The sequence below is a fragment of the Barbus barbus genome (assembly GCF_936440315.1).
Source record: "Barbus barbus genome assembly, chromosome: 42".
In the NCBI taxonomy this organism is placed as follows: Eukaryota; Metazoa; Chordata; class Actinopteri; order Cypriniformes; family Cyprinidae; genus Barbus; species Barbus barbus.
Window position 1 is genome coordinate 17,544,776 of NC_136720.1, and position 25,956 is coordinate 17,570,731.

General features: G+C 39.4%; 2 protein-coding genes across 2 annotated transcripts; both read right to left on the bottom strand.

The window, feature by feature from the left end:
* Positions 1–462: 462 nt before the first annotated feature.
* LOC306861860 (uncharacterized protein) lies at positions 463–4,116 on the bottom strand (the record flags this gene model as incomplete). The annotated part of the gene is made up of 5 exons (XM_079404337.1): positions 463–1,060; positions 2,757–2,879; positions 3,058–3,254; positions 3,485–3,587; positions 4,070–4,116. The coding sequence occupies 5 exons, from the start codon at positions 4,114–4,116 to the stop codon at positions 463–465; spliced, it is 1,068 nt and encodes a 355-aa protein (XP_079260463.1).
* A 2,760-nt stretch (positions 4,117–6,876) lies between these two features.
* Positions 6,877–24,588, bottom strand: LOC306861548 (cullin-associated NEDD8-dissociated protein 1-like). Its single transcript, XM_079403875.1, has 15 exons — positions 24,261–24,588; positions 21,796–21,939; positions 21,158–21,312; positions 20,864–20,987; positions 15,084–15,340; positions 13,777–13,882; positions 13,428–13,573; positions 11,948–12,240; positions 11,679–11,820; positions 10,010–11,503; positions 9,768–9,863; positions 9,453–9,622; positions 9,207–9,371; positions 8,717–8,824; positions 6,877–8,422 (listed from the first exon to the last, which is right to left on the bottom strand). Exons 1-15 carry the CDS (start codon positions 24,326–24,328, stop codon positions 8,198–8,200), a joined length of 3,693 nt encoding a protein of 1,230 aa, XP_079260001.1. The 5' UTR covers positions 24,329–24,588; the 3' UTR covers positions 6,877–8,197.
* Between the last annotated feature and the right edge of the window lie 1,368 nt (positions 24,589–25,956).

Sequence of the window (25,956 nt, forward strand, 5' to 3'; positions counted from 1 at the left end):
TTAAAAAGAAAGGCCATGGAAAGAAAAATGACATTCCTCCTCAGTAAGACAGACTTATGATTCCTATCCTGGGATCCAGGAAATTGTACGGCATGACTTTATAATGCTCCTCTGAGGCACTTCCTATACCTGTGGAACAGTGCAGCCCCCAGGGTCCAATTACGACAGTTTAATGATCCTTAGGGCTTCCATGGTAACCAGATGAAAGATGATTGGTTATACAGCAATAACTTGAGTTGTGCACAGGAGAACATTATGACCGTGAGTGCAATAATGAGGACTGAGCAATCAGGAAAAATGCCAAGAGATTGCACAGATGTCTGTTTTGGCTTGAAAAAAATAAATTGGTGATCTTTTTGTAATCCTTTGTGCACAGATCAATGTTAACTTTGAACTGCACTGAGCAGCACTAAAGTCCAATTAGTCATGTCAGATTACTCGGCAGCCATCTTGGTTGTTCCTTTAATCCGCATGCCGAAATTCTGTGCGGCACAGGTGTTTCGGAGAAGGCGTCGGGCAAGTCATGGTGATTTTGGGAAGCTTCTGTCCTTGGGAGTTGCACAGCTCCACAGTGCGTTCCATCAGGGAATCGTATAAACCCCTGTGTGCAGGCAACAGATCAACCTGGTCCTGGAGACAAGGAAAGTGGACCTGTGGCAGAGCTGCACAAAAAGGCAATGGAGAGTGTAGGATCTGGCGGCACAGATGCTCCTGGAACCCATAAAATGGCTCCAGCAGGTGGGCCGCCAGTGGGCAGTCAAATACTCCTCCGTTTGGTGCTTTTTTCAGCACAGACCTCAGGGGCTGGCACGCTCTTTCAGTCTGCCTCATCTGTTGCATGGTGTCAGGACTGATAGGGTACACTGCCTGCACTACAGGACTTTGGAAAGTGAGTCGTGATCTCGGGGACACTCCAGAGGCTTTGGCAGGAAGCAAGCAGGGCCCATTTCCTTGAACGCTATGCACCTTGAAAGAGAGAGACATCTGCCCGACAGGTACAATTTTTGGATGCATCAATGCATGAACAGGTTTAGCTGAACTGAATTCCATTTTGTCCGGCCTTTTTCATAAGAGAATAAGAATCATTAGACATTTAAATACCACAATCTTTTATTTGCTCAAAACTAACAAGCATGCACACTTTGATAGTGTAGCACCAGCTATGTAATTAGTGATGCTTGCTTAGTTTCTTGCAAAACTTTAAGTATGTTTCATGTGTTTATTGTTTATGTTCTACAAAAAAAGAATGATACATCAATTTGAGTGGCTCAGTTGTGCTATTACTTTTGTAAGCAGAGACTATTGTCTTATAATGTCATCCAATGTCTTATATCTAATGACCAGACCACCTAAAAGTGCCTGACAATGATTCAGAAGACTCTAGTAAGTGCTTACCCAGTGAATGTTTTATTTAAAGGTTATTTCTTCATGTTTTTTAACATTCAAAATGTCCGGTTTTTTAATGTATTAAGAGCATTTTTTCTAGGTTTATGCAAATGTTAGAGGAACATTCCATTCTGTCATTTAAAAAATGTAATGAAAACGTTATTTTTCAATGTTTTCTTGACATTCAAAATGTCCAGTTTTAAGAATTTTTTTTTTCTTGGTTATGCAAAAATCCTTTAAATATTCTCCTGGGAACATTGCTTCTACTCATCCATCTATCCTCCACGCCACTTATGCTCTCTATGTTACTAACCCTTTAGTAACATCAAAGTAATGCACTAAAACACTGGGAAATTTGCAGATTAAAGAGAGAGAAGTTTAGTGGCAGAGTTTGGCTTTTTAGTATGAATGTGAGAAACTTGGGTCAGATGCAAGTAACACAAATCTATAACACAAACAAGTCTAAACATAAAAGTCTATAGCTTCAAAAGGAAATCAGTGAAAATGGTGCAGAATTATTAATTACATATGATCTATATGATCACTATACATATATTTCAAAGCCTTGTCTGCATAGTTGGCCACAGAATGGTCCAGTACTGCAAAGGTTATCAGGTTTTCAATCACATTAAGGTCCAAATACCATTTCATTAGCGATGGTCCTGGCAAGCAGAGACATCTGAAACTCATTGCTCTTAAAGTTCTGTATCTACCAAAGTCAGGCATTTAAACATACTCTCCGCGCTTTACAAGCAGACCTGACTGTGCTGTTGGTTGCATTGTGTAATTCCACTTTATTGGGACACTTTAATTTCAGTTTATTAGCCCAGCTGTGGGGGCTGATAGTATGTGAATAGAAATCTAAATGCCTTCTCTCTCCCTCTCGGTTCTCAGCGCTGAACTCTGTTCTCTCTCTCTCGCACCTCACAGCCTCAAATAAATGAGGAAAGCAGAAAAATACATGCCCATGTGACGCCGAGACTAACCAGGCTTTAAATCATTAATAAGCAGAAAATGACTCCGCACATATCTGCCGGGCAAGATATCGACTCTGCCTTTTCATTTTTGTTCTGTGAATTTAACAGCGCCCATAAATGCAGAACGAAGTCAAACCATGCAAAAAAAGAGCCTCCTGCCTACTCAGTGACAAGTATGAAAGAGCTTAACATTCCTTCAGCCAAAAAGCTAAGGGCACTGAATTCTGCTGCAAATTCTTATCGTCAGGGTTTAGATGGCCAGTCAGTAGATGGTTGATATTGATCTATGAGCTCACGGTTTTAAGTCCACAGTGGCGTGACTTTCATTTTTATAAAATGTACTTGAAATACACCTGCATAGGCTAACTTTTTAAGGAACAAAGGTGGCATTACCTGCATCCAGACCTACAAGGTGGTCTTGGGGGGTCTGTTTCCTTCCAAGTATTCCTGGATTTGGTGATTGGTGGGAGTTTGGAGACAGTTTTGCATCCAGTGCCTTTCACAATCAAACTGCACCTGGTAATCATATGTTTATACCAGCATATCATTGAATACTGACAAATAGTGGTGTTTGCATTACAGGAATAGTTAAGATTTAGAACTTGAGGGTGATTAAATGACAATATATTCGGTGAATTATTCCGATATAACATTGCTTATGAAGGGAACCAGTTAAAAAAATTATATTTTGTACCTGGCGGTTATGAGAGGGGGTAAACCAGATACGTTGTGATTCTTAGAATGTCTGTATGACCTCTTGTCTCTGGGTTGGAGGGTTAGTCCAGTCATTACCGCTGGCAAGCTCTTATGACTCCTAACATCATCATCATCATCTTCATCCCTGAGTGGCCCCTTTACACCAGGGAGACACGGAAGGCTGGCAATTACATCCTATGCAAAACAAGCAGAGTTGGCAAATACATCCATGTGATGTTCTAGATGCCATATAATGTGTGATAATGTACAGTTAACCAGTCATTACTGCAAAATAAATCATGACTAGGTGAATAGGTTCATTATGTACCAAGGCAGTTATTTTGCGACACTATCCCACCGACCTATTATACAACTACTTATTTACAGTTTAATGGTCAGTAGTCTTGTTGATTCTGCAGTTTTACCCTGTGTTGCAGAAATGAGGCCGGTTCTGAGAAATGCGATGGTACAGGTGAAACATCACGAAAAGGGGATTGACTTCTGTGTTTCCTGATTTCTTTGGAGGGCCTGTTGACAGAGCAAGTGATAAGATTTGATACATTTACATTGCAAGTATCCCCAACTGTGCTGTTAGCTATAAATGTGTATTTTATTGTTTGTTCTTGCCATACTAAAGGCTTATATAACCAAATACACTGCAAAAAAGCTTTTCTTACTTGCATTTTTTATCTTGTTTCCAGCCAAAACATCTAAAAAATTAAGCAAAATAATCTTAATTCAAACAGAAAACAATATTTTGCTTACCCCATTGGCAGATTTTGATTGTTTCAAGCAAAAACTCACTCAATTTTGACTTGTTTTTACTGAAAACAAGACAATAATTTTTACTTGTCTAGAAAATCCTTCTTGATTTAAGAATTGTTTAGATATTTTGACTGGAAAGAAAGAAAAACGTATTTTTTTGGCAGTGTACGTAATGCATCCCAACATAAATATTACTTTAAAATAGTTGCATTACTGTTTCATATTAACAGCACAGAAAATATTACCAGTCTCCATTCCCATCCACAGGAATGCCTTTGCCAGAAAAGCCCATCTTGATTCTTATTTACCCTTAAAGAGGACAAAATGTTAGAACCCTGAACACAAAAAAATAGGTTCATAATTACCAAATAAACTTTAATTAATATCACTAAACCTCTCCCTCCTATAAATAATAGTTTAATTAAAGATATTCTTGAGCAATAATTCCGCTCTTATCTTTACCAACAGGATTTCAAGAATTCCATTAGTCTTCAAGGAGTCCATTAACATATAAATAGGTGTTTCATTGCATAAATCCAATGCATGTGCACTGAAAATATATTTTCAGCCACAGTGGAGATAATTCATCTACTGATACATCAGGATTGTTTTAAATCAATCTCATGCTTTCACATATTAATCAAACACAATCTACCTTGAAATATAAAAGGTGTTGCCTGCCCGTTTCCTTCCACATAAACCTTAAATTTCCTTATTCTCCATTTGAAATTTGTCAGTGCCAGATTAAAGAAGATTTAGCATGAAAACTAAAGAAATTAGTGTATTCGGGTCTTGCAGCCAACAACCTAAAAAGCAATATAATATTGTAAAAAGATGCACACGTTTACTGGACACCTTGCAGTTCTCAACTGAACATAAGTTCTTGAAATGCAACAAAAGAACTTTAGAGTAAGGCAAATATCCTGTTTTGATATCAGGATAATTTGGAACAATATATGATAAAGATAAACCTTGTAAAACTTACCACTGGCATGCAGAATATTAACAAGACCGCTCAATGGCAAGGCTAGCTGCCGCCTTATACTGTGGACAATCCAAACTACTGAAATCAGGACATTACCATGACCACCTTAACAGACCAGTCAAAATCCAAGACAACAAAGCTCTCAGCTGCTGATTGGGTGGTTGTGTGGACCTCACAGAGAGTTGAGAACAACCCATTTTTGTGAAATGATTTGCAAAGGGTCATTAATATCAGAACAGAAGCAAACAAAACAAACCTCGACTCAAAATAAAAACGGATGTTATTTGCTAAATATTATACAACACAGTTGGTTACCTGGCCACAGAATGAGCTCATGACATGCTCTAAAAACCTTTCATCCACCTTAAATCAACAAACACTCCATAATCGTGCTCCAGTTCTGAGAAACTGCCTCAAAATACAGACATTTGTCAGCACAGAGACTTTACTCTGGCATGTAGCTAGTGTAAGCGTCATTAGTGAGATGATATGAGTTATAGTCCCCTTTAGGGGGTGAGGTCTCTTTGCATTGTTTAAATCCGGCTTAGAGGTGAAACATTAAGCTTCAGGCTTTAAAGCAGCTACAAGCAGCTGCTCAGCAGGCCATGGAGGATCTGTCAGCAGTAGGGAAGCATTAATCTGCAGTGTGCTTTTTACAGCCTCATGCTGCGATCTCCCATAGGGCAGTGCAGACAAACACTTCATCGTCATTACAAAACACATTTCATCTATAATGATGATTAGCCTTTGGGGGGGGGGGGCTTGCTCATAATAATAAGATCACAGTAGGCTGTGTGCCATAGGCTTCTTTTCGTCTTTTTAGAAAGAAAGCATTGGTTGAAATGTTTACATTTTTATAAAATTTCATGGGATTCTCGTGGAAATATCTAAAATTAGCATTAACATGGAGGACACATTTTTGAAGCGACGATGATGGCCTACATCTGTCCTTCTGAGCGAAAGATCACACCTGTGCATTAGCCCTCACACCTCTGATGCAAATCGGACCACTGTAAACTGGCCTTTAATAGCATTTGCGTGACTCATTAGCATGCAAATTGGAAGTGGGTTCATTTAAGCGACGACAAACTGCTAATGTACTTTAATGCTTCCAGCAGCCTAGAAGCGAATCAAAACCCTGTTCAAATCTCTTCTACTCTCAATTAGCCAGTTTGTCCACCATGGCATGTTGAAATGCTGATATTTTCATTTTTTTTGAGCTTATAAAAATGAATTGTTCAACATGCATGGGTAGGGTCGATGACCTTTGCATTGTTGCTTTGTCTTTCTGATGAACAATACGGACCGAGCATGGACAAACGTCAGAGCTGACCAGGTCCTCACATTGATGTTAATCATAAAACAATTTCCGACTTGCTTCCAAGTTATACTTTGAATGCCTCAAGTAATGAAAACAAAGTTACCCTAACTAGTGCTGATGAATAAACCACAACCAGGAACACACTAAACTAAATAAATGTCATGTTAACTTTACAACTATTCGTTCCTGAAAACAAAACAAAAATTCTTAGCTGATTGATATAAGATAAACTCTGTTACTCGTGCAAAACCGTTTCCAAGATGCGCTCAATTTGATGGTGTTGCAGTACAGCCAGTCTTGCAGAACAATCTGCTCCATACTGCAGATTATTCTGGCCAATGAATTCAGATAACGGTGTGGCAGTCTCCAAGTACAGCTGTATATAAAACACTGAAAGATAATGGAAAACGTGTATGGACTTTGGATAAGAATCTGTCCCAATATATTATTTCAGAGACAACTTAAATGAAATACGTATGAGGTACAAAAAGCCTCAAATAAAACAGTGGTACTAACCTTTGTCAAATCCAGAGTAGTTCTTCAAAAGTGTTCACTGTAATAACCTTCGGTTCCAGGTGGACTGATAGAAGAACCAGTACAGCCTCACTTGCAAAAGACATTTAAAGTCAGCAAAGCAAATTGGAAGTGGCAATTTCAGACAGCTCTTGTCATTTTTCTGCACAATTTGCATCAGCCATTATGATGGTTCTAACTGAACTTGAAGGACCATAAAATGACATGTAGATGCAGGCTGCAATGGACCTTTTATTGATTTCTTACGGAGGAACATTGCCATACTGTCACACTTCGATGGATGTAGAACGCGGTGCATACATGACCACACAATTAAGCCTAGACGGTGTATTCTACACACTGTGGATTCCAGGGCATCGGACTAAATTTCAGTCACCCATTGGTCAGATATATGGTGAGATCTATGATGGTGTTCCTTTCCCCAAAATACAGATATCCCTAAAAAGAGATCTGTACACTAAACACATTGTTGTAAATTAAACTAGCTCTATTGGAGAAAAAAAAAAATCATATTCCCAACCAATTTTACAGGTGAGCAGACGAGGCAGCATAATAGTGGATCTAAACAGCAAGAACACCCTTATGATTTTAGAATATAGTCGAACACCTGAGAGAATATTCTCCACTCATTTTATTCACATATGTGCGTTCCATACAGGGCAATATTTTCTCATAACAATGTTTGATGTCATATTTCACCTCTATATGCTGGAGCCAAACAAAACTGTCATCAAATAGAAAAAGAAAAATATTATGCAAAACGTGTGCAGCTGAATGCTCATTTCTCTGGATGTGTGACATGCTGATGACTCGCAATTCTGCAGACAGTGGGAATGTAATGAAATGCAGTGAAGGAAAAATAAGCAGTCACTCATCCAATGAAATACCCTAACTATGCCACACCTCTTCGGGATAATAGTTCTAAGACTTATCTCGCTCTTTACTCAAGCTGTCAACAGTAAAAAGAGGAGACATGACATTCAAATCGTACAAAAACCTAATAAAACCTGTTTGATAAGAAACATGACAGAAAAAAAACATGGTCCTAAAATGATTCAGACTCACTGAGTGCTATCGTTTACCCCTGTAGATCCCGATTTAAGTCATCAGCAGCCTAGAATGTAAAGAACGAATCTCCCATGATAACACAAATACTGTGGTCTATTCATTTTCAGGGAACCTAGTAAGGCCCTCTGCACCTCTGTGAGTGGAGGTACCTACAGAACCTCAGGAATTATGAAAATGAACAAGAAAAAGTAAAAAAAAAATGGAGAAGAATGGAGAACAATGAACAACTGAAGCGATTTCCTGTTGTTTATAGAAAAACAAAAAATGTGGTAATAAGCTTTGAAGCTTAAGAGAACGAATGTCTGTCTTTTCATTAGTTTTTTTTCTTTTCTTAACTTTAGATTTAGTTTTCCTCCTATTTTTTGATTCAGTGCAATGCATGGAACAATACAAGGGTCCCCCAGGGTTGGTTTTCTTTGTGGATTTTCTTGGGAGCGATGGTAACAGGTACGCTTTATTAGACGTTTAACTGGTGTCCATGGATTCCATATTGGCGCTGGAGGAGTCCCTCTGGATGCTTTCAAAGATGGCGGCCAGCTCAGGGTTGGAGCTGATCTGAGATTGGAACTCGCTCATTAGGGGGCTTTTCTCGGCCTCTGGGATGGTTAGCAAGGCCACTACAGCCCGCATGGCAGATCGTTTGAGCTCGTCCTGCTTCTCAAACTCCTGCTTCACAGAGTTGGCTTTTACCTGAGAAAGAACATAATTAGAAATCAAAGGACTTTTTGACCAAAGAATTGGCATCACCATTTCAAGACCTTTCCAGTAGTTTGTGATTACACATAAAAAGAGGAACTGGTGAGAAAAAGGGGGAACGGGATTGGTAAATAGTGCAAACTAAATTCAAACTTTCGCCTCTTGTGTATCTTATGTGTTAACTGCTATATGCAGCTCAAGATTCTCAAATCTTAAGATTTCCACTACTCAGTATACAAAGAAATTGCGGTATGTCTGATTTTGGTGTTTGCTGAATATTTTGCTTACCTTTGTGGTGCATGTTGCCCTTAGCGGCTCTACAAGTCTGTCCAACCTCTGTAACACTGCACTGGGACACAGACTGGACAATCTGGCCAGCATGAGGAATGTCAGCATCTGCAAACACATTAATAGAGCAAAAAGAACTATAAACCATTGTGATTCATGAGTCTATGCACATACTTTTGGTCCCACTGAAGTTCCTTGTAACTATGAAATACCCATGGCTTGCTAGAAAAATACTATATATGATAATTCCTGTAAAGAGTGTGTAGGTAAACTGAAACATTTAAATTCACATATTTTCTAGAACAAAGCACTCAATTATATTAAAACACGTTAATGTTGTGAATACATTATGCATTTATGCCTTTGATGACCGCACACTGAATCTTTGTTAATCAATTCACGCTTTCATCTTCTGTGGTCGCTAAATGATCTGCACGGCAAAAAGCCTGTCTCACATGAAAGATTCATGGAGTTGAGTCTGAAGGCTTACCTTGATATCGTAATGGTCCTTAAGTCCGTCTTCAACATGGTTTAAGAATTCAAAGATGTCAAGTCTATCAAGGCAACTGTCTAATAGAGTATACATGCATTCAAATGCAGCCTTCCGGATGTCCAGACCATCGTCCACTGTGTGTTTGAACGGACCCATCTCAACCTAGAAAGAGCCAGGTGTCATTGAGCTTTGAGGTTTTAAAAAGACAGTAAAGCAAAAGGCAGGGGACAAAGGGGAGATTACCTCTCTGATTAAATCCTTGCGCACTTTGGTCTCATTGTACAAATGAGGGAGAACTGTATCCAACAGGTCTCGAATAAGAGAAGGTTTGTTATGAGCTGCAGAATTGAAGGTAACTAGAGCCACTCTTCGTACATTGAGGTCTGGATCTTCCAATGTTTTCAAGAAATCACCTATAAGTATTTTAAAAAATTACAATTAAAACCAGTTCTAAAATGTGTTCTGGAAAAAAAAAAATCAACATGGTGCAAGTTTGTACTTAAAGAGTAAAAAGTAAAAAAATGTGTTATTTCCCAACCAAATGATAATAGCACTTGCCTATGCAATTTTTAAGAAGGGGGTCAATGGTCTGTGGGTGATCAGAAATTGTGAATTTAACAGCTGTGACTACAGAGCTCCTGGCATAAGACGATCCTGCGGAGAAAGCGAAGAACACTTCCATCAAAACTCTAAGATTTACAAGAAACAATTTATGACACAAAAACATTGACATAGTATAAAAATTCATTTAAATTTAAAGTATTTTGATACATATTTAACAGGCAGAGTCTGACAATCACCTGATAAGAGATAGCCTTTTAGCCTGGGTAGAAGAGTCTCTGGGTCAATGAGTGTTAACTTTCCCAGACATTCAGCTACCACATTCCTTGTGCCTTCTTCTGTACACTCGCAGTGTTTGAGCAATAGAGCCCACACATTTTCAACATACGGTTTAAGCCCTGCCACCGAGGCAGAGCTGATGATTTCCTTGAGAGAGTGCAACAGCAGGTACTGTCGCTTGGGTTGGCCAGAGATCTCTTGAAGCACAAAAGGCAGGTACTCTGGGAGATTCCCCACACTGATGCTGCCTAACGCATATGAAGCTGCTGATTTGACCTCTTCGCTGGCTGAGGAGAAGGCATCCAGAATGACCGTTTTCAGCTCAGGCTGACCGCTCAGATCAACATGATGGCCGACCTCTCCAAGGGACAGCAGAGCCAGCAATCGGATGGAGTCGGTGGAGCGCGAGTTCTTCACATCTTGAATGAACTGTCCCACCACTGCAGGGCCCTCTTTAGGACAAGCTCGGGTGAGAGCGGCCACACACTTAGCAATGGAGTAGTAGGATTGCTTATGGGTGAGCGCTGCACTCTGGGCATACACAGGACCTGTTAGCATACGTAGCAGATCCATGTAGCCCAAGCTGGCAGTTCCCGTAGCTACAAGAGCCTGGAAGAATTCCAGCATGGCGCTAAGAGCACCACCTTGCAGCAACGGCGAACGAACCAAAGCTATGAGTTCAGCCAAAATGGAGCCACTTATCTTAGACAGCGAGTCAGGGTGGACTCGTGCAAGGGTGGTGAGGAAACTGATAGCCATCTGGGAGACATGCATATCGCTTTCATTGATAAGAGGTGGCAGCTCAGCCAGTACAGCATCAATCATGGCCGGTGTTACACTATCGCTGTAGTTCTTAACCAGAATGTCCAATGCAGCCAGCGTGCTTAGTTTCAACGCTCGCTGGTTCTTACGTAGGAAGGAGGCAAGAATGGGAACAGCCTCACCTAAGATGGGCCTCAGGTTGATCTTTAGCAGCGACCCTGCGATGAGCGTGAGAGCTTTGACAGTGGTCAGCCTTGTTATCTCATTCTTCAGTCGCTCTAGGAAGATATGAAGAGTGCCTGGTAGGTCCGCACCAAGGCTATCACCAAGGTTGCAGATAATTTGCCCCATGCAAGAAATAGCTCGCTCTTTGACTTCCTGGTCGATATCTGCTGCCTTCAGCCTTTTAATGGTGCAAGCAAAAAGGTCAGTGATATAGGGCGAAGCATCAAAAGCATCTGTTTGATCGAGGGGCCTAATGACTTTGACCAACTGTTGGGTGACCAGCAGTGCTTCAGAGGTGATCTTATAAAAGGGATCACCCACACAAGCAACTACAGGAGGCACTATTGCCTGAACATGGGGGTGGAAGACTTGAGGCTGATGGTTGCACAGGATCACATACAAGCAAGACAGGGCATCTATCTTCAGATTTGAAGAGCTTGACTTATCGTTGAGAGAAAATATGATACCTAGAAGGAACAAAATTAAACGTTACTCCAAATACTAAATAAAGGAATTGCTGAGAAGGTTTACCTTATAAAGCTTTTATAAATGCTGATCAAACTTGTCAAGACTTAAGCATATGATCATGGAAGGAATGACTCTACTCTCTTTAACGTGTCGTAGTTTGCCAGCAGCACATACCTGGGATGAGAACAGGAATATGCTGCGTCAGGGCCCCTGGCAGCACGTTTACTAGTTCTGTCAGCATGTTGAAGCAGCACTGCCGGGTCTTAACACTTTTCTCCTTCATCTGTTTGTGCAGTGCTTTTACTATCATGGACACCTGCAAAAGCACACAATATATCACTTTTAGAAATAAACTTACATAATTAGAAAGCCTAAGAGTATGAAGTAATATTGTACTCTTCACAGTATATTGTAATGTACTAGATTAAAAAAACCTTCCATACCTGAATTTGAAGCATTGTAAGAGGAGTTTCTCCCTGTTCCATGGCATCCGGGTCACAAAGCCAGCTCTGGGCAGGGCGTGTTTGCTTGAGTAAGGACAGGTAGGCATGAAACACATCTGCCTTGACGTTTTCTTCCCGCTCTTTAAAACGGGCAATGAGTGCTGGAGAAACCGTGCGGTAGAACTCCGGTAACATCTCATGTCGTGTGCTCACCACGGCATCCAAGCACTTTGCTGCCGCTCTCCTCACTTTCCAACTCATGTCGTCATCATCACTGTACTCATCATCACTTCCTGTTTGGATCACATGAATTAGATAATATAATCAGAGTCTCTTTTTTGAATAATCCCAGCTACAATCCATACTGTTCACAATAATTGAATATTATGTATGTAGATGGGCAGGGTACTTTAGTTCCAAGCTAGCAGCCCCAAAAATTGTTTCTTTATTACTCTGACACTGTTAAACATACAGAGCAACAAGTTTGTCCCCTGTACCCTCTGCTTCAGCAACACCAAGAGCGTGGACTTCTGAAGCGTGGGCTTCTGAGAGGAAAACAAACATACCCTCAAATCTGCTGCCAAAGTGTACGAGCCTCCTAAGGCTGCTTACAAGCTAGTGCGCAGTCAGCATAATAGATTATTGAAAAGAAAACAACAAATAGGTAGGAATATGATTTATGGATGAAAACAACACTCCAGTTGGGCCTGAGAATAAAAATCAAGGCATTTATGAATGTCTAACTAGCTTTTGGACAGGGGCTTGTCATTACGGTCTGCTCCTGTCAAATTCTGAAGTGCAGCAACCCACATTTCTTCAACCATACATCCACATGAAACACTTCATTCCAACATGCAATGCTGAACACATCCAAACTCAGTTGTGCTTCAGAGCACTAATGGTTAAAAAAAGCATTTTCATTCGGAGAATGCACATCCTCTGTCAGAGAAAGTGGCAAGACATGCTCAGCACATGCATTTAGTAGAGTAAAAAATGCCTGCTTGACCATCTCTAAGGTAACACGAGGAATGGTGGCAAACGTTTAAGCCTGTCTGGACATTACAGGACAATCCGTACCCCCAAACCAATCTAAGAGCCAATTTCATCGGCTGTAAAGGCTTAAGCATTATTCAAAGCTGCTAGACCAGACAAGTCGCCATCATCCATTCATGCCAATAACAAGCTGATTTCTGATGGTCTGGCAAACAGTCTCTGCAGATGGCCAACTTTTCAGTCCCATACATGGACAGACTGCCCCTCCGACTGCTGTATTATCAAGACACTGCTTTTAAAGATGCCTAAAAATGTGGAAAAATAATTCCTAGGGTTTTTATTATTGTTATGCGACCAGCAGAGACGAACACACACCAGAACTAACAAACTGAGCTGGTAACTTACAGCTAAACAGACTTTTGGTTCAGGAGAGAGAATAAATCCTTCTTCCCTCAGACAGAGAGGAGAAATGAGCCCCGCCTCGTACCTTGATAATCTTCGTCTACACCGTCGGCATCCATTGCATTCTCATCTTCATCCTCATCGTCATAGTTGTAGTTGGGGTCATAAGTCAGATACTTAAGACAGATGCTAATGACCGTTGGGACATGTGGGTAGACTTCCTTCGGACACCTGGGAATCAAAGACATTAAGAGTTTTTTTAATTACACAAATAATCAGTTCACATTAATGCAGAAGTGAAACTAGTTTTATCATTAGCTTTTTTTTTTTTTTGAGAAATCTTATAATCTATACTAAAACTACTCACAAAAAAAGTAACAAGAGCGTAGTCACAAAAAACAAAACAAAAAAAATCCATCAAAGGTAAGACTAACCTCCTTACGAAAGACTCAAAAGCTTGTATGCAATATTCCCTCAGTTCATCATCATCAACATTGCAGAACTTCACCACCAACGGGATGATCTTCTCTAAGTACTCACCTGCAAGATAAAACCAACATGTTGTCATTTACCATCATTACACACAAACCAGAGAGATTTGTTGGGTTACAAAACTTTACATCACACTGCAATAATTCATTGAGAAATATAAATGAGTTTGGAGAGCTGCAAGATAAAGACCTTGCTGTGTTCAGCACAATCAAAGAAACAATCTTAAGATGACAAAAGGACTTAATTAAAACAGTAGTGCAAGAGATAGCTACAAAACAACTTGAGGAGTTCTTTCCACTGAAGTAATCTTGCGCATCTTAATCGCAGCTGTCTTTGTTTCATCAAACGTAGGCGGTAATTGGCTGATGGGGGGAATGGCGCACCATAGCAGCAAACCTAAATGACTTTTCACTTCATTTCATTTGTGCCAAATGGACTGCCTTAACAGCACACCAATGGAACAATGTTGATGACAAGGTGATGGGAAATAACGACCGTACTGGAGATTGTTACATCTCGTCGCAAAATAACATTCTGGCAGTTTGTTAGGTCAAATTCCAAGGAGAGCTGCCTTCAAGCTTATACTCTCTCTATATATATATATTATGAAATATATAAAATAGTCAAACTTTTGAATAATTAAGGACAACTTTTACGTGCTCTATTATTGTATCATTATTAAAAATTGTGGAAAAGAATAATCAACAAATTATCTTTGAATGACTTCAAAAACCTTCGTGTCAATGCAAAACTGATAGAGGGGAAAGATGGCGCACATCGGCCTGAATAACTTCTACTGCTCATCAACCGGAGCAATCATAAAGTGAAATGTAATCAGGATTCAGTGTCAATGCTGGTGACCTCAATCTTGAGTGAAACATTTTCTATCATAAGAAGGGACTCTGGACTTCAAGATCAAGCCATGGAGAACTGTGATAAAAAAGGCAATACCTAGGAGGGGAGGATCTCATAACACAAATGTATTTACACCATGCTTTGTGCAACAGCTATTGTAATAATTAGACCATTTAAAGACCTTTGAGAGCTTTGATTTGCTTAAGCTCATTCCAGCGAAGGCTAAATTACAGCATCAGTAGTGAAACTAATAGCTTTATGAGAAGATCACAGTTGATGACTTCAATAAGTGCACACAAAAATTGCTTTCAGCACTTAAAGAGTAACCGAGATGAGGTCTTGAACCCTGAAGACAATAAGTTAACTGAGGTCTGTAACAACGGGGAAGCCTCACCGATTCTGTGGCCAGCTTGTCTGCTGATGGCAGCAATACACTGGATGTAAGTCCGCGTGGTTGACATGGACTCGTTGCGTGAGAGCTCGGATAATAAGTGCTCGATGAGGTCCACAAAGACCAAGTTTCCGCAGCTCATGACCAGATGTCCCAGGGCTATGATGGTCCTCTTTCTCACTGCCAGGCGAGGGCTTGTCAGCTGAGGCAGCAGACAGCTCAGAATAGAAGGATGGAAATTCACTAAGAGGCCTCCTTGTCTGGATGAATGAACACAAAAAAATGTAAGACATTATAATAAGAATTTGCTGCAAAGGCCACATAATGACCACATAATATTGCTACTTTATTCGATAGGAAATACAGAATACTAACATAATACTTTTATTATTTCTGAAGTATATAGCATATATAGCCAATTTCTTTTATTTACCAAAATGTGCACTATAAAAAAGGCATACTGTATCCCACTATGCAGTTTACACAAAGTTCAAGTTTTAAACATACCAGGATTAAAAATTCCAAATAATTTTTATGTTCAAGATAACTGAATAGCACTTACTGAATTAAGCCTGTAATTGATAAATGTTGCAAAAATCTCCCGCTGCATAATGTAAGCTTTTTTTAAAAAAACAATAATGCACTGAACATAACATAACATACTGTGCTGCATAGTGGTATTCCATGTTAGTACTCTATTCTAAAAGAGTCAGATAATGGACAATAACAGGAAATGACTAGGAAATAAGGAGGATCAGAATTTGGGCTGGGCGATATATAAAAAAAAATTGATATCTCGATATTTTAAAAATTCTTACGATATTCGATATATATCTCGATGTGTTTGCATTTGCTTTTAAATAATAAAAAACCATGATTGTCTTTTGCACCATTAAAAAAAAACAAAAAAACAACAAAAACTATTTAGCTTGAACAGCTATTGTTACAAAGTAAATATAAAATGTTTAGTGCAAATTTAAGCATTTAAAAAAAACTAGACCTAGTGATCACTTAATGCTTTTTATTAAATAAACACATGTACAGGTACATCTCAAAAAATTTGAATATCGTGAAAAACTTTTTTTGTGTAACTTTTTTGTAACTTATTTCAAAAAGTGAAACTTTCATATATATTTTACATTCATAACATGTTAAGTAAGACATTTCAAAGGTTTTGTTTTAATTTTGAGGATTAGAGCTTACAGCTCATGAAAGTCAAAATCCAGTATCTCAATATATTAGAATATTTATATTGGAGTTTCATTAAATGACCATCTCTACAGTATAAATTCAGGGTATCTCATGTTCTTTGAAACCACAATAATGGGGAAGACTGCTGACTTGGCAATGGTCCAGAAGACAATCATTGACACCCTCCACAAAGAGGGTAAGTCACAGATTAAAAAAAAGTTGTGACGTATTGTCAAGTATGGTGACCCATACTCGAAATTGGTGCTCTGCGTTTAACCCATCCAAGTGCACACACACAGCAGTGAGTAGTGAACAAATGCACACACACACACACACAGTGGGCAGCCATGCTGCAGCGCCATGCTTGCTCAAGGGCACCTCAGTCATGGTATTGAGGGTGGAGAGAGCGCTGGACATTCCCTCCCCCCACCTACAATTCCTGCCGGCCGGGGGCTCGAACTCGCAACCTTTTGATTACGAGTCCGACTCTCTAACCATTAGGCCACGACTTCCCCACAGATGGTCATTACTGAAAGGTGTGGCTGTTTACAGAGTGCTGTATCAAAGCATATTAAATGCAAAGTTGACTGGAAGGACGAACTTGGGTAGGAAAAGGTCCACAAGCAACAGGGATGACCGCAAGCTTGAGAATACTGTCAAGCAAAGCTGATTCAAACATTTGTGAGAGTTTCACAAGGAGTGGATTGAAGCTGGAATCAGTGCATCAAGAGTCACCAAGCTCAGATGTCTTCAGGAAAAGGGCTATCAAGCCACTTCTGAAACAGAAACGACGTCAGAAGCATCTTACCTGGGCTAAGGAGAAAAAGAACTGGACTGTTGCTCAGTGGTCCAAAGTCCTCTTTTCAGATAAATTAAAATTTTGCATTTCATTTGGAAATCAATGTCTGGAGTCTGGATGAAGACTGGAGAAGTACAGAACCCAAGCTGCTTGAAGTCCAGTTTGAAGTTTCCGAAGTCAGTGATGATTTGGCGTGCCGTGACATCTGCTGGTGTTGGTCCATTGTGTTTTATCAAGTCCAGAGTCAATGCAGCCGTCTACTAGGAGATTTTGGAGCACTTTATGCTTCCACCTGCTGACAAGCTTTATAGAGATGCTGATTTCCTTTTCCAGCAGGACTTTAGCAGCTGCCCACAGTGCCAAAACCACTTCCAAGTGGTTTGCTGACCATGATATTACTGTGCTTGATTGGCCAGCCAACATGCCTGAGCTGAACCCCATATGGAATCTATGGGATCTTTTCAACAGAAAGATGAGAAACAGTCGATCCAACAATACAGACGAGCTGAAGGCTCAATAGTGCCTCAGCAGAGACACAGGCTGATCGCTTCCATGCTATTCCTCACTGATGCTGGCGTTTGTGACAAAGTGCATAAATGAACATACTTTAAAGAACTTTAACTTTTCTGCTTTGCAAATCCATTTTATGATTGATCTTTGGAAATATTCTAATATTTTGAGATACTGGATTTTGACTTTCATGAGCTGTAAGCTCTAACCATCAAAATTAAAACAAAAAAACTTTTGAAATGTATTACTTTACATGTAATGAATCTAAAATATATATGAAAGTTTCATTTTTTGAAATAAGTTAAAAAAAAGCAGTTTTTCACGATATTCAAATTTTTAGAGATGCAACTGTATATCTAACTGAACTAATGCAAAACAAGTACTGAACATGCATTGTGTCAACTTTTTTAGTGCATGCAATTGACAATTTACACTGTGCAACTGGGGGAAATAATTAAACTGGGATAAGGTTTAAGCTAAGAACACAAATCTGTCAACTGTCTCTGGTTTAAGAGAAGCTCTGTGGCATGAAATTATGTTCCCACAGGCACTAAAAACCCACTCAGATGGAGAGCTAGTGGTTGGAACACATAGGTATTTCTTAGCTAATTTAACAAATTTGGGGAAATGTGCCTTATGAGCACAAATCAATAGAATGTGGACTCATACACAGTTTATTTTACCTCTAGTGTACTGATTAATTATATGCTTATATAGGGGTGTGTGTGTGTGCGTGTGTGTGTATGTATGTATGTATATACACACATATACACATATATATATATATATATATATATATATATATATATATACACATATACATATATACATACATATACATATACATATATACATATACATACACATATACATACATATATATATACATATATATATAAAAAATTTAAAAACAAAGACTTAAGACTGTCTATATTATGAAAACTTGTAAAACAAATTAAAAATATTATAACAGTGAAATTCCTAATATCAATTCCAAATTTCAATAGCCTATGTTTCTCTGTTCAAACAACAGCGGTTGAGTAAGTGCATTTATTCAGCGATCACAGTTGCAAACAATATAGTCGCGATATCATGATTCATGACAGAACACAGACCGGCTGAGTGACACTTTCATTTAGATGCTAAACTCCAGCTTGTTTGTCAGTGATTTCAGATCATCGGCAGCGGCGCTTCCACAATGAGGAGCGAGCACTGTACATGGTTGCCAGATTGCTTAAAATAAACAAAACACCGGGCAGAAAATGTATCCTTGTAACAGGGAAGCTCTGATTTGGGGATGTGAACTCTTGATATCTGGCAACCGCACTATTGAAAGCTACCTCACGTCTCTTGCGCGGTAATACTTAAAAGGACGTAATATTGGACGTTCGGTGCGTTCTTTTGAGAAAGTATGCTTGAATTTGAAATATTCAATATTCATGATATTTTAAAGGTCCCATGGCATGAAAATTTCACTTTATGAGGTTTTTTAACATTAATATGAGTTCCCCTAGCCTGACTATGGTCCCCCAGTGGCTAGAAATGGCGATAGGTGTAAACCGAGCCCTGGGTATACTGCTTCGCCTTTGAGAAAATGAAAGCTCAGATGGCCCAATCTGGAATCTTCCCCTTATGTCGTCATACGGGGAAAGGTTACCTCCCCTTTCTCTGCTTTGCCCGCCCATGAGAAAATGAGCTACGACCCTGCGAGGCGAGCGCAATTTATTTTTTTTCCTCGAGAGACATCATGGCTTGCAAACGAGCGAAACACTGTTTTGCGTCTCATTAATAAACTGCGCATATTAACAGACAAATTATGTTCATATTTAAAAGTCCAAACAGTCAGTAAGCGACAAGTGCTTGTAAACGCTGTTTTGTAAATAATTTATTGAGGAGTCTGCTGCTTTAAGGCAAACTGAAAGTGCTTATTCTCTGCCGCTCGCTGCTCAGAACAGACGCCGAGAGCAGTACTGGAGACATCTTCCAACTGAATGATAAGGTTTTTTTTTTTTTAAGTCGCTAGGTTTGTTAGTATGTACCCGTTATGGGAAAAAAACCGCCTAAAGGGTCTGAAAGTTACTAAATATTGTTCTAAAGTCGTGCTCGTGTGTGTGAGACGCGGGAGCTGATGGCAGCGGGTGGTGGATATTGTTGCCAGGTAAAGTCTATGTGTGGGAAACACTGACCGTATCCAGACACAATATTTTAAACTAACCATTCGGAGACGTCCTGCTGTAACCGCAGATTCTGGGTCAAACTGAAAAGCTTGAAGGACTGCGTGTCTACGAGCCATTGCGATACATCCACTGTCAACATTAGCGCATGGAACCGTGGCCGCAAGCTGCAGGACACACACCCACCCTCCACCTTTGCCCCGCCTCTCTCCTCATCATTAGCATTTAAAGCTACAGACACAGAAATGGCTCGTCCTAAGGAAAGCTCATTGTGGGACTGGCTCGTAGTGGCTGAAATTCTGCACCAAGGCTGAATTTCGGGAACGAGACTTCAGATACAGTACTAGGGACCACTTAGGCCTATATAAAAGCATCCAAATAACAGCATGTCATGGGACCTTTAAAATTTTACATCGTCGTCAAAATTATTGCGATATTATTGCTAATATTCTATATATCACCCAGCCCTAATCAGAATATGTTGCAGACTGAATTCAAACCTGTGTCAGCCACATGAGAACCATGGCTTTTTGCATGTGAAGCATGTAGGCTAACTGCTGCTCAATTTCTAAAGTTTAAGACCTATTCACATCAAAACTGATAACTAAAGTCAAACCAATGTTACTGTCCATTGATGTTGATCTTAATACAGTTATTATAGTTTCCATTTTAGTGTGAATAGGCCTTAAATCCTAATCGTGGGGAAATACATGTTTTGCGTATAAATAATTCCATGCACCTCAACTGGTAGTGCATGACGTTAGCAATGGCACGCTTGTGAATTCAAATTCCCAAGAAACACACAAGCAGGATAAAAGCTTCTGCCTAATGCATGAATGTAAATATAAATGCAAAATGCAATCAATCAAGACAAATTCAAAGTATGCCATTAGTTACCACACAGAGCTGAGAGTCAGCCTCTAAACTGAAAGATCTAAAAGTATATTCAGCTCAGTGAACTGAGGAAAAAGATAACTGAGAACTGCCACAGAGGGGAGATGCATGTTCACAAACACTTCCAGAAATTACCTGGCAGGAACCCATGTGCACTCAAAAGCACAAGTGGTCTAAACAAAAGCAGCAGTCATCACATGGCTCATCTGACATACCTGCACAGCATGTCTGCCATGATGTCCAATGCTTCCAGCTGAACTGAGACGTCCTCCTGCTTGGCAATGGCACTTGTGAGGCGGCCTGTAATCTTTTTGCAAACGCTAGCAGCAAGAGCAGAGCCTAAAGCAAAGAGAAATGGACTTAGCAGGCAAGACGGTGCAGGAAAACAACTAAATATAGCTGAACACATGTGAATGAATTCTCTGGCCTTTTAGCACATGATAGAGGGAAAAACAGTTGTCGACAACTCTGGAAACAACTGCATTAAAATCGTTAGCATGTTGTTTTACCGCTGGATGCTGGCGGGAGCTCTCCAATCACCGTCTTGAGGCCGATGCTGGAAATATCTCGAAGCTGCTCCTTATCTGATAACATGTTTGTACACAATGTATCAACAATGGTTTCGACCTGGTACTCCTTCACTTTGCTGACAAGTGGGCCCAAACTGTAAGAAATAAGGACTTTTAGTGCAACCTCTGAAATGCTTCCTATTTGTCTATTGCTTGCAAAAATGTCCATACTGCAAAATGGTAGATTATTTCTATTTAGCATTCAAGTCAGTTTTAATCCATTCGCAAGATGGCTTTATCTTTCATAAGGTTTAAAAATGAAGGCTCTGTAAGCAAACTTACACAAAGGCCAAAATAAAATGAAGAGAGATTACTGACTTATTCATGCAATCCCTTTAAAAATAAATAAAATAAAGGCGAATTTTAGAGGCTAATAACTGAGATAAATCAAAGTGAAAAACAGCAATACCTCTTACTAAATCACTCTGGGACAAATCAATTTCACATTAAAACATTTTCAGAGGATAAACCGAAGCCAATTCATGAAGGACACACTGAAAATAGCTAACTAAGAGAAGCTTTCAAGTTTATGCAAGTGCAGAAGTACTGGAACAAATTAATAATGGCTAAATTCTTACCATTTTACAGCCAGGTTCTGAACTTCTCCGTTCTTGTCCTCCAGGAGCTTTAAGATCATTTTGACCACCTTCCGTTCACTATCATCATCCAGCTTTATCGAATCCTTCTGCAGTTCAGACATCAAATCATTGGTGGCCATGAATCTGAGGGAATAAACAAGGACTTATTATGAATGACTTATTTAATTTTATTCTCAAGAAAAATGTGTTTCTTCCAGCAAAATTTAATAACTTGTGCAGCCCATGTTAGTAATCCCCTACCATCCAACGTCATCATATAAAGACCATTTTTCACTATCCAACTAATTCCCAATGAATAAAAACCAACCACCATCAACATTTTCTTCCATTGCATGTCCTTTTTCACTCATAAAATCCAACATTTTACATAAGCAATGACTACCAGTTGCAAGGCTTTTTTTCCAAAGGTGCTCCCAATGGTCTAGACACACTGACACACTTAAAGAGTGTGTCATATGACTTCAGCATTAACAGAATGGTTAATGTAAAGTCACCCACATGGCCGTAACGTGAGAGCCACCTGTATGGCGAGGCTGCTGGCATTATGTCAAAGCAAAGCACCTTTTCCTCTCACTTGTCATGGTTTGATAATTCATAATCCACTTCTGAGCTGAAACTGGAGTGGATTAAAATTAAATCTTGTCTTTGGGTGCCAACATCAAAGCCTCAGCACAGAACCTCATATGTGACATGAAAACCTTCTGCATACCCTATTACGTGCCATCTCTCTTTCTCTCACACACACACACAGGCCTATGTGCGTCTGCTTTGGCATATATTTGAAGGCATGGAATCTCTTATTCCAGCGAGAGCCTAAGTAATGAATAATGCATGAGACGCACATGCTCCAACAGCAGGGCGAAAGAGGGAACGCCAGCACACGCCAACAGAGGAGACCTAGAATGGTGTGTAAGCAAAATGTTCCCACGGGGTGAAATCTTGTGAAATTCAGAAAAAGCTGGAAAGCGAACAGCAAACAGCTTGATGGAGATGACAGGCAGGGAAGACTCTGGGAATATGATCCGATGACTGCATTAGCATTCATTTGAGAACTCCTGTCGGATATGTATAAAACTCACAAACCATTAACCTGCTGGTTAGCCACTGCTCAATATACTGACATCATTAGAAGGGAATCCCCCAACAGCAAGACAGCCCAAAATGCAAATTAGAATAACTATATAGACTAGCTACAACTTTTCAACTATTATTATCTAAATTTACAAGTTTCTGGCCTTGACAGCATTTCCCTGATAGCACACATACATCTCGGAGACGTCTATTTGATGTCTGCATTTACATCTGCGAGTGTTTGCTCATCTGCAATACATCTATAGGACGTTTCGTCAAATAGACGTCTATTAGATGTCTTTAAGATGTTTATGATTTAGAATGTATGTAAAACTGACATCTGAAAGACGTCTGCCAGACGTTTGTAGACAGCAGATGCTTTCCAGATCAAGAGATCTTAATAGACATCTTGCAAATGTACGTCTGCTATCTGGGTTCTGAGCAAGCAAGTATTCTCAGACCAAAGTCGACAAGGAACTGTCATACAGTCTTTGCTTACAGGTGTAACACTGAGGTAAATATCTTTCACTATTGTTTAAAAAAATAATTATTTTTTTCTTTAAATGTTGCAGTCATTTCAATTAACCAATTTAACACTGACTTATAAAGTACAAGAATCAACCACTGCCTTTATAAATAAGTGTCAATCTGCACGTTAGCAAGTGATTAAGTGAATAAAATAAAGTAATAAATGCATGACCTGTCAAACCTGTCAGTACGTACATTTAAAAAGGTTTTCTGAAAGATTGAATGCAGAGATAAATCCTGAATTCAACATGCATTTTACATTATACAAACTTCTCTAAAAATATGCACATATCACAGACGTGCACTTATGCTAACATTAGCCAACTTATGAACCCTAGGGGAATAAATTACATCAAATACGAGCTATTGCACAGACTCATTAACTTTCTGCACATTCCGCCCATGATTTGTTCAAAATGATTGTAACGTTACTCGTTGCAAATGGTATGACAGTTCGCGTGCAGTGCCACCAAAAAGATATGCTAAAGCTAATCGGCTAATTCTAGCGGCTAGCTAGCTAACATCCATACTAAAACCAACACTTTTTTGACAGCTTCAGTTCCAGCAAGTGATGTCAAATATACAATTTTAATTTGTTAATTATAGCCTTGAATATATGACCCATTCACAATTTTAAACAGCAAAAATCAAAATGAAGGCCCGAGCAGTGTGAGTTTGACATGCTAAGCTAATCAACTCCCTAAACAACAACAGTCGCGCTATTCGCGGCCTAAAACTTTCTGTGGCATCGTTATTCATTAAGACATTTAAACGCCATCGCAAGCGCTAGAAATACACATGCATGCTATTTAACACCCATTCAATATATCTGCACTACGACTGACCTGAAATCCTTGTCGCTGGATGTCATTTTCTCCAAAAGATTAGAGATGTGGTACGAGGCACTCGCCATGTTTGCAGTCTGGAAAACCACTTGTGAGTTCGTTTAGGGCCAGAATGATTTAGTTCGCCTCTTTCTGGAGGTCTGAAGGGGTTATAAAGTACAAGACGAATATCCAGAGTTTGTTGTGCAGGTAGGTGATCAGCAGCAGTTGTGCGGGGAAGAGCAGACGCTCATGCCTTGAGTTTGGATGGGTTTGAATGAGGTGCTGCAGCTCGCTTCTGCAGGAGGGAGGAGCTCAGGCTAGGCAGACACTGCTATGAGAAGAGAGTGGGGCTGTGTTGCAAAACCTAGTCCTAGTGAGCTGCCTACTTGGACTGCATGAGAACTCCATCTTTTGGCCACCATTTGTTTTTGGTGTGGTAAAGATGTTCTCATGAATATTATTTGATTGTACTCGAATAATTTAGCATGATTCTTTATTGTTTTGTGCTCAAATTTAATCACATGTGCTGCTATCTTCCTGTCTCTCTGTGTACACACACACACACACACACACACACACACTGTCTGGTTTGCGATCATTGTGGGGACTCTCCATAGGCGTAATGCTTTTTCTACTGTAAAGACCGTATTTTCTATTGCCCTACACCAACCCTACAACTAAACCTACCCCTTACAGGAAACTCTGCATTTTTAGATTTTCAAAAAACGACATTCTGTGTGATTTATTAGCTTGTTTACCTCAGATTAGGTCCCCACCGTGACCCGAGTCCCCATGAGTGTATTCAGGTTTAAGTCCCCACCTGAATAGAAAAACAGGTACACACACACACACACACACACGTTTGTTTCTGTGAATTGTGGGGACTTTCAATAGACTTATATTGTTTTTATACTGATCAAAGATATTTTCTAACCCTAAACCTACCCCTCACTGAAAAAATGTTTGCATATTACACTTTAAAATAAACACAATTTACAACCCCCCCCCCCCCCCCCCCCCCCACTTGTAGATTACTTTTAAATTCCTTTTGGCTTTACATATTTATCACATTGATTTAAATATGATCATCTCTTATACCATACTGATATACAAGTACACTGTAAAGAAAAACAAAAGTTGAGCCAACTTAAAATTTTAAGCCAACCAGCTTCAGCAGATTTTTGAGTTCTCTCAATGTATTTTTGTAGGAGATTCTCAACATTTTGTTGTATAAACTTAAAACAACAAGTTGAGAAAACTCAAAAATCTGCTGAAGCTGGTTGCCTTAAAATTTGAAGTTGGCTCAACCTTTCTTTTTTTTACAGTGTACAAAGAGAAAGAAAATATATTCCATTCATTATTATTAACAACACGAAGTGCATGAAACATTACATTATGTCAAGGTTTCCCAAAGTGGGGTTCGTTAAAGGAACTGCAGGGGGTTTGTGAGTTTCATGAAAAGGAAGAATTAGGAAGAATCAATCAATTGTGAATAATTTATTACTATTGTGTGAATAACTAAAAAATAACTGTAGTCTGATTATGAGTATTTTAAAATGTAACATAATCTAATTAATAGTACTGAATTTTTGGATTCTGATTATGTAATCCAGATTACATGTAATCAGTTACTACCCAGCAGTGTGTGTGTGTGTGTGTGTAATATATTACCTATACAGTATTTTTTTTCTAATTTTACAGTATCTTTTCATTA

Bases quoted from the DNA above. Each gene is read 5' to 3' on its own strand.
- LOC306861548 (XM_079403875.1), bottom strand. From the start codon at position 24,328: ATGGCGAGTGCCTCGTACCACATCTCTAATCTTTTGGAGAAAATGACA. The intron at 9,623-9,767 runs GCAAGTGCTATT...AAATACTTATAG, and splicing joins CCTTCTTAAAAATTGCATAG to GTGATTTCTTGAAAACATTG. The intron at 9,372-9,452 runs GTAATCTCCCCT...GGCTCTTTCTAG, and splicing joins GCAAGGATTTAATCAGAGAG to GTTGAGATGGGTCCGTTCAA.